General features: G+C 32.5%; 1 protein-coding gene across 1 annotated transcript in view; it reads left to right on the top strand.

Moving 5' to 3' along the window:
- The window catches only part of LOC106687350 (gamma-aminobutyric acid receptor subunit alpha-6), a 55,145-nt gene that overhangs the window by 31,459 nt on the left and 14,005 nt on the right, over positions 1–9,681 (top strand). The window contains exon 7 of the mRNA XM_014431181.3: positions 687–839. Coding sequence (XP_014286667.1) covers positions 687–839 — 153 coding nt within the window. The remainder of the gene's footprint in view (positions 1–686; positions 840–9,681) is intronic.

Raw genomic sequence — 9,681 nt, 5'->3', positions numbered from 1 at the left:
TTAAATAATAATATAAATAAATAATAATACAAAATAAATCATAAGATGGTTGGGGAGAGGGGTGCGGTCAAATTAAAACACAAATAAGTTGATGTAACTTATTTGTGTTTTAATTTCATTTGATTTAAGTTATCCACGGTCAACTATCTCTCATGATTATTTTTGTTTCATTTCGTTCAGGCTAAGAATATGAACTACTTTAATTATTAGTAATTTAAAAAAATATATTTTAATAAAAATTTTTAAAATGATTTTTCATCTGTAATAATTATGTCGAAATAAAATGAAAACTTATTTGTATTCACTTACACGTCGTTCCTTCTACTGTTAAATGTCAGTGTTTCAGAAGATCAGAATATTTGTTCAAATAGGAAAGTAAAATGGAAAAATGGAGCATGTTCCACGTGTTTATTGTACTAATGTTGTTTCTAAAAAGTGGAACAAGAACCTATCGCACAAAAAATGTCATTCAAAGCGAGAGCATAATGTTGATAATTAAAGAAGATCAATCTTCCCTCTCAATAGTTAGTAATAAATCCATATTGTAAGCCTTAATATTCCATGTTGAATAAATGAAATAAATATTTATAAGTAAATGAATTCGTAAGGGCAGATTAAGATTGCGAAAGAGACTTTTAAGAGGAGGAATAATTCTTTGAACTTAAATATCCTCTTCTTTTTTGCAGGAGAATTCTCTCTCCTCCAAGTTAATTTCAACCTCCGCCGACACACCGGCTACTTCTTAATACAGGTCTACGTCCCCTGCATCCTTATAGTAGTCCTCTCCTGGGTGTCATTTTGGATTCACAGAGAAGCGACTTCAGACCGTGTTGGATTGTGTAAGTACTACTCTAAATTCAGTAAATGTCATTGTCATTATATTTCCCTGAGGCTACATTCAAAGCTTCTTAACGCTGAGTACATTACAAAAAAAATTGTATTTGTTTATTTATAAAGTAAGCTAAAGATTGAATTCTTCATTATAAAATGAAGACTGACTGGAACTCAAACCCATAATTTACTTGGGGATTATCCAATTTATTTTATGATCTGAAAATGGCTAATACCACGGCAAGGAAGGTTTCAAAAACAATTATAATTGTTAAAGTAGCTTTATCCTTCTCTCCAAAGAAAACACATTTACGGTTCTTACTTCTTTCAATCTCTAAGAAACAATAAAACTTCCTATATATCGCCGAAGCTCCTTCCCTATCTTCTTTCAAAGAGACTCCACAAAGTGAATAAGCGGCTGAACACATTCTGTACCAGAATGACCTCCTTCCCCTGCCTTCAACTTTAATATATAAAACGAGAAATGCTTAAATTTGAAATAAATCCCAACATCCTAAAATTAGACAAACAGAAGGGTTTCATAAAGGATTCGCAAGGGCAGTACCATTTTTATAAAAAGAGTAGTCCACTGGACCCGGAATTCATAAGATTAATTAGCAAGTACTATTAAACTTTAAGGATAGATCTAACATGCTCTCTCATAAGATTATTCTATCTCATTTGTATATAATTGTAAATATAAACCAATGCAACCAAGACTTTACTTTATAATTAAGAAACCCTGCATGCCACCTCATAATAATAAAATAGTAAAGTGATAAACACAATACTTTGGAGAAGAACTCCAATGATTAATTACAAATATTCACACCTAGCATGCCATGGTAAGGGGGTCTATGGTATCTAGTCCTTTTATTGAATGTATTACATACATTTTCAGTTTGTTCCCATCAGTAACTGATAGATATACATAATACAAATATAAATACATAAATATATGAGTAAATAAATAAAATACTGTCGAAGAACCCCCGGTTAGCCTTAGGACAGTGGAAAGCCCGCAACATAGAATGATGCATTAAAAAAATAGACTTTGAAGAAGTAATTAATAGTTTTTTCTTATAACAAAAATCAATAAAAGTATCTAATGGGAAATGGTCTGGGTCCGGGCAAATAAAATATCCGTGTACATTTATAATTATTTTTTTAAATATATAATTCCCCCCCATTATGTATGTTATCATTAATTGTTTACCTAATTTTAATATTTTCTTTAATTTTCTATACTGTTTACTTTAAAATTATTTTCAAATGTAAGGTACTTAATTGCCAATCCACACTCCCCCAATAAAAACGGTTCACTCTGTCTTAGAGTTTTGTGAAACAGGTACATTTTCTGTCTTGTTCACTTTCTTCCTTTATTCTTGATTTTATTCTTATCCCCCTTTTTCCATCTCTTAGTTTGTACTTTCTTTTACATTTCTTCTTTTTATCTGTTATTATTTTCCTATTCATTTATTATCTATAACCTTTTATTTTCTTATTTTATGTAATGGTTTAGTTTTCATTGTATACTCTTATTACCTTTCATATACTTTTTTTACTTATGTTGTGTTTGTATCTCTTTAGCCCTGACGAAGCCCTGCAAGGTGGGGCGAAACGTTGGCTCAATTAAAATAGTTATTACTTTTTGAGTTTTATTTGACCGCACCCGGGCCATATTCCATTTATTATTGCCCACGGTAAATTAGCGATCATTCAGTGTCTCTAATATACTTAGATGAAGAAGAGTTTCTTATTTCCCAATATAGACAGTGCTTATAATAGTGAAACATGAGTTAGAGCCTCATTGGCATATTAATATTAATTGGCATTTAATAAATATTTTATAAATACATATATTTCAACTTATTTATCCCATACAAAAAAGGAGTAAATGGCCTAGTAGAGGTGAGAGAGGAAATGGCCACGAAAATCAATAAAACCCATACAAGAGATAAAATTGATCATGCTCTTCATTTACTTTCATTTGGGTGATGAACTATAAAGCTAGCGATGGCTTGCAAATTAATATAGAAGCAATTTACTTAACTATCAAGTAAAAGCCGCCATGACAGTTATTCCGAAAAGAGAACTCTACACCTCAGGTTATTGACACTGGGAGCCATCAGTTTCCACTGGAAGTGTAGCACTAATGCTCTAATTTAGTCACCCAACTAGCTGTTGGGGGGCGCCTATATTACACGATAATGAGGCGCCGTATCAGGTTCACGCCACGGTAGATGATTCTACGAATTGCAAAATCTGACAACCTAGCCTATCCGGGAGTTCTATGTCAATATAGAATTATTAGACATAGTTAAACTAAACCTTGCTATAGTTACATAGTTATAGTTCGGTATTACTTATAATATATAAAGCCATATATACAAGGAATAAAATAAATAATCTTGCATATTTTAAATTTTGGAGTTCTAATGTACCCTAAACTATGGGATAGTATTAACAAGAAGCAAGTTGGCGAACGTTTCGGTCAAAGAAATATTCTTTGCTAGAAAATGGTTAAAACTATCTTCGTCTCATGTTCAGGACTAAAGAGGACAGAAAGGTAAAAAGGGCCGCTTTAGCAAGCCCTTATGCTTCTCATTCACAGGGAAACGCCTCTACAATGAATGAATATAAAAAATGATTGAAATAGCGTGCATTTTCATATAAAAAGTAAACAAGCTAAGAATAAAATGAACGTGTAAACGACATCTATTTTACAAAGCATTATCTTCCCTAGCTTCAAATTCCGCCAAACCTCAACAGAAATTCGAATCAAGGAAAAGATATTCAAATAACACAATTATATAATGCTCAAAATTGAACGTTTTGAAGTTTATCAACAATTTTCATGTTTTAGTCCTTTCGTGCTAAATTTTAATTTTTTTTTTTGCTTTAAATTAAGTGCTTTAACTAATTTTCTTACATTAACACAGAAAGGTGTATGTATGACAATATTTATTGTTTTTTTCTTATTTAATTTTAATCTATAATTTAAGCTAAACAAAAAACGAATGAGAAATGTTTTTGGAATACATTAATCGGTAATTTCTAGTAACTAAAAAACAAGTGGCCCTAAATTTGAGAAGGGCGCATTGGTCTGGTATACCGATGGATCACTTAAGGAAGGAAAAGCAGGGGCTGGGATTGTAGGGCCAAATCGTAAAAGAACCCTAGCAATGGGAATGTAACTGTCTTCCAAAGAGAAATACGCGCAATAAAAATAGCAGCGATAGAAAATATTATAAATAAATTCAATAATTTATAAGCATTTATATAATGTTTTAAAGGCAATAATGTCCTATACTGTAAAGTGAGGGCTAGTCTGAAATTGCCAGGGAAGACTAAAGGAATTAGCCAGAGATAATAAACTGGCCTTGGTGTGGACCCCAGGACATGAGGGGATTGAAAGAAACGAGATGACAGATACCCTAGCTAGGAAGGGATCAGAAATGATGCTTACTGGCCCTGAGCCATATTGCAACATATCTAGAAGTGCAATCAGGAAGGTGGCTGACTCCTGGCAACATAAAGAGAAGGAAACATACTGGGCACTGAAACCAGGTATGGAACAATCCAAGCTCTTCATTAAAATATCAGAGGAAAAGGCAAAACTTTTACCTTAACCTTTCTAGAAATGAACTGAGAACGATAACAGGACTCCTCACGGGAGACTGCCCCTTAAAATATCATCTTAAGAAGATGAGGCTGGTGGAGGATTCCACCTGTTGTCTATGTATGAAAGACGAAGAAAAGGCACAGCACATTCTGTGTGAATGTGAAGCTCTTGCCATCCGAAGATTAGAGTATTTGGGACAGGACAGAATGGAACTTGAAGACATTTCTATAACAAACCCAAAAGAATTATTGAGCTTCTAAGAAGCATAGAATTCATATGGGATATCTAGTGGAAAGAGGGGTAACTCACAAAAGATCCAACGGGTCGAAGTGGGGAAGGGATTCCCGACCCTCAGTGTAGTAATAATAATAATAATAATAATAATAATAATAATAACTTAAAAAAAAAACAATCAATTGATCTGATCAATATAGCAATTGATTTTTTGTTAGGTGAATAAATTAGAGCATTACCGTGATACGTCCAATGGAAACTGATGGCTCAAAGTGTCACTAACCTGAGGTACAGAGATCTCTTTTCGGCCTCTCATAACGGCTTTTACTTGATAGTTGAAATACGCTTTTATAGTTAATTTGGAAGCTCTCAATTGTTTCATAGTTATTCGTCCAAAGCATTTGAAGGGCAAATAAATTTTACCTCTAGCAAGGGTTTTATAGGGTTTTATTTGTAGCCTTTCTTCTCTCACGTCTTAGATTGACTTCTTTCTTGTATAGAATAAGTAAATTGAAATATATTTATTTATAAATCACACATTAAAGGTCAATTCATTAGACCCTTATTTTTCAGTATTTAGCATAATTACTATCCAAGAAAATGAGAAACTCTTTTTCATTCCGACCTTTCCACAGGCCCGGTTTTGATTTTTGTTGCATATCATTTAATGCTTGAACTAACTTCTCACATTATACACATATATGGGTATGTACCACAATATTTGTTCTTTTATTTTTCCCTAATTTCATTTCTAGCTTGAAATTGAGATGTTGGAGGTAATGCATTTATTAACATATAATGGTCGAGTTTAAAATAAACAAGTAAACACAAGTGACGAATGTTTTTGGAATAGTATTAATCAGTGGTTTCCGGTAACTGAAAAACAGAAATCAAGTGGTCTGATCACTGTGAATACGTTTTTAATAAAACTTTTGAAAGTTTTTCTACATTGACTAATAACCTCATAGTATTTTGGTTAATATTGTATTTGTATGTAACAGCACTGTTGAACAACTAAGCGGAAGAACATGTTAAGTGAAAGTTTAGAGAAAAAGAAGGAATTTAGCTAGGAAGAATATTTCTCAATACTCATTTCTTCATAGTGCCTTGCATATTTTTTCTAAATATTTAAATTTTAAGAACCTGAAAAATCGAATGCCAGCCATCATGGTATTAATATCAAATCAGTTAGTAAAATTAGCTCTTCTATTATGGAAAACATTTTAGGTTTTTAATCGAAATAAGTTTTCGGTATGTATGTATCAATGTAGAGAGTATTTAGCGAGTCTAATCTGATTCAAACAAGGTTAGATAAGCTTTCCATGTATTGATATTATAAAATAAACAATTAAGTTGATTATTTCAGGAATTAGGGGCTTTTGAATTTTTACTGCACGATTTTTATAGTTTTTACAACACAAAAATCCGGTCACTCTTTATCATATTTCAGTTTGTTGTGTTTCAGATTAATCCACTGAAACATCTTTACACATTTTACGGGCACTATTGTATTAACTCTTCTTGTTGGGTATGATCTATGAGAGACACCAGCTGGAATTTTTTTAATTAAAGTAAGTTCTTTTGTCGGCATACCAAAGGAGGCGCCGGGCCTAGTCAGAGACCCGATCAACAAAACATTAAAAGTAGTGTAAAGATATATGTAAATACCAGGTGTTGCCTGGGGCATGCACACCTCGTAACGTTCAACCGCTTAGGCAGAGGTAAACACCTAAACACCCTAAAAATCTCTGGAAAATGCAACGACCTCTGTCAAAGAAGGAAGCCGCCTCAATTTGAAGATGAAAGATCAGAAGTGCAGAGGAATTAGAAGTAGATGGGAGAGAAGGAAGAACAGAGGAAGGGCACTGAAGGACCGTTGAAAACAGGTTGAACACAGTCTAGGCAAGATACACAGTCTTCGCAGGGAAGACAGTTGAGAGGTAGAGAAAGGACGGTGGAGAGCGGCTGACCAATTGGAGGCCAGAGGAGGAAGTCACACATCGTAGAGATTCAGCAGCGGCCGCGGTCAAAAGGCGGAATGACGCGGAACCAAAGATCCGCTTCGCTACTACAGCCAAGTACATTGTTCTCTAAAAGAATTAAGACATTTTCCGTTGTAATTTGAATGGCAATAATTGATAACTTAGAGTCAGTATAATTATCAAAGATCCCAACTGTTACTTCTCAATTCATAATATAATAATTAATGTATAAGAAAACAGATCTACCATTCTCTCTCATTATATTATTCTTGCTAATGTATATATGATCGTAAATATAAAATATGTAACAAAGACTTTACTTTATAATTAAGAATCCCTGCATGCCACCTCATAATAATAATAGCATAGTAAATTGGTAAACACGATACCGTTGGAGAAGAACTCCAATGATTAATTATAGATATTCATATCTAGCATACCATGGCGAGGGGGTCTATGGTATCTAGTGTTTGAATTAAATATAGCGCATACTTTTTCAGTCGGTTCCCATCAGAAAGCGATAGAGACACATAAGACAACTACATAAATACATAGAATATAAATATAAATACATGTATATATGAATAAATTCAAAATAATATGTGTACGAGGAACCCTTAGTCGAGCTTAGAACACCCGAAGCCCTGTACACGGAAGGTAGTAAATGGGCATGCTTTTATATTTAAAATGAAAATCTCCTCTTCAATTCCTGACAATCCTACGAGGCACCTCAAAAGAAGATGGCCACGAGACCTGCTAATGTAAAACGTCATTACTTTAGAGTGCTACCAATGGGTAGTTTCTCTACTCTCCTGTAACACTCTAATTTAACTGAGATCAAATTTACTAAATGTATAATGTACAGTTGTAAATAGCAATAAATTAAAATGAAAATCTACATTTGATTGATATATGTATTAAAAGTTATCAAACTATTCAGGGATAAGAAAAAAATAAACGTCGTACCTTCCACCTTTTTTTTACTCTTTTCTTCTTTTCGTTAAATTTCGAAGTTACAACATTTTTAGAGGAACCTATAATTATTAGAATCGCGACTGATATTGTTCTGTAATGGTATTACAGCGTTAGTTACTAAATTTTCAACAAAAAGAAGAAAATGTTGATGATTGAGACATTTATTCCACTTACCTACTTCAAAATTGTAAAGCATGTTCAAATAAATTTGAGTACAAGGAATAAAGATTCCAACACCATTTGCACTACATATCTAATTGACCTAATGATCCTTCTAAACCAGAATGAGAATGTTATTAAAGTCATAACAGTAATAAAAATAACAATATAAGAAAAATTGGGGCCTTCTTGCTCACTGGCACCGTATAATTTAGGTCTGAGGCAGAGGATAAAATTCCAATTTTTCAGTACAGCTACTCTTACAATGGGTAATAAAGTAGAAAAATTGTATCTATCATTTAATATTTATGAAATTTGATAACATGGCATAACTGCAACATAAAAATCGGCTATTTCACAAATTCCTTATATGTAATATCTGTGTGTATCAAAACAAATTGCGGAAAACCCTTCCTGTATTAAAATCCTAATAAACTCTAGAAAATAATCAGGTAAAAAAACTTGTAGAAAACTTAATAAAGGTCTTCATTAAAACCATATAAAATATTAAGAGTTAGTGCTAAATCGTAAAATCTATTATTCATTGTGAAAATCAGTCGTATATAACAGCTAGAGGGAGGAATATATTTTTGTCCTAGCTAAAGATGTGATAGAATAACATTTTCAGATAGTAATAAAACTGCTGGTCACCTTCTTTCGAATGCCATTCACTAAGAATCCCATTCGCTCGAGAATGAAAAAAAAAATAAGAAAACTTAGGAAAACGGCCTAAAAAAAAATACCTAAGTGACTTTAAAAATATCAGAAACACTAGTTTACTTTGAACTATAGTGATGTTTTGGGAACGAAGCACTTAAATTATAGAACTTAATGGGTAAGTGATATGGGATATAATTTAAAGATACCATACAATCAAAAGACTTAGTTAACATATCAAAGAAAATAACAATGGAACGGAGGCTACATCCAGGATTGCCACTTTCTTTAAATGAAGTGCGGCACAAGAGACGAAGAGTGTGAATTTGGGAGGAATGGATGAAGATAACATAATATAATTATTCGAAAATAGACGTATATCAAATGATCAATAGGAAAATATAAAGTAGATGTAGGTTGAAAACAACTTTTATATTTAAAATTTTTTTAAATAACTAAAAGTTGTTAATACAATTTAGTATCACTATTCATTATGAAACAAACTGTGAATACTTAGGAACAGATTTTCCCGTTGACTAGACATATTCTTATGATAAAAATCTATTCCATAAAACTAGACATTTGTCTACGAGGAACCGTCACAGTCTTCGTGAGGTGGCGTAATGAACATTAAATTTATTTATGTTGATCTTCAATCTCACTCTACCATCAATAACTTAATAACTGTGCCATCCAAAAGAGGCCTGTTGCAATTGACAAGGTTGTAAATGAAGAAAGTTGTTTTTAGTGCATAGGTTTGTTTGTTTAATTGCTTTGTGAATTAAGTTCGTTACTTTTTAATACTTCGGACACACATACACACAAAGTTGCTTTTATTTTACATTTTAACCGGTATGTTTGCAGCCAAATTCTCTATCTTATTTAATATTTATTTGTCTGCTCTCCAATAATCAGACGGCATTCTTCATATTTTTTTCAGATAGATCTTGGTTTTACTAAAGTTAGACATTTATACATGTTATATTATATATTATTATTATATTTATTGTTGCAAAGACCAAGTACAAATTAAACCCAGAAAAACTGGGGACGCTTTTCACACTGCACAGGAAAAGCTTTTGTAGAAAATACGGCACAAAACTATGGTTCCGCAAGCTGTGTGTGACTTAGCTAAAACGGATTTTTCTGTCTTAACAGTCCACGAAAAATTGTTTAGCCTCCCCCCCCCCACATTTATTATCTATTATTATTATAATT

This window comes from Halyomorpha halys, unplaced genomic scaffold, assembly GCF_000696795.3.
Source record: "Halyomorpha halys isolate HHAL.00 unplaced genomic scaffold, Hhal_1.1 Scaffold949.1, whole genome shotgun sequence".
In the NCBI taxonomy this organism is placed as follows: Eukaryota; Metazoa; Arthropoda; class Insecta; order Hemiptera; family Pentatomidae; genus Halyomorpha; species Halyomorpha halys.
The sequence above is the reverse complement of the archived record's forward strand: the minus strand, read 5'-3'. Positions and strand labels throughout refer to the sequence as shown.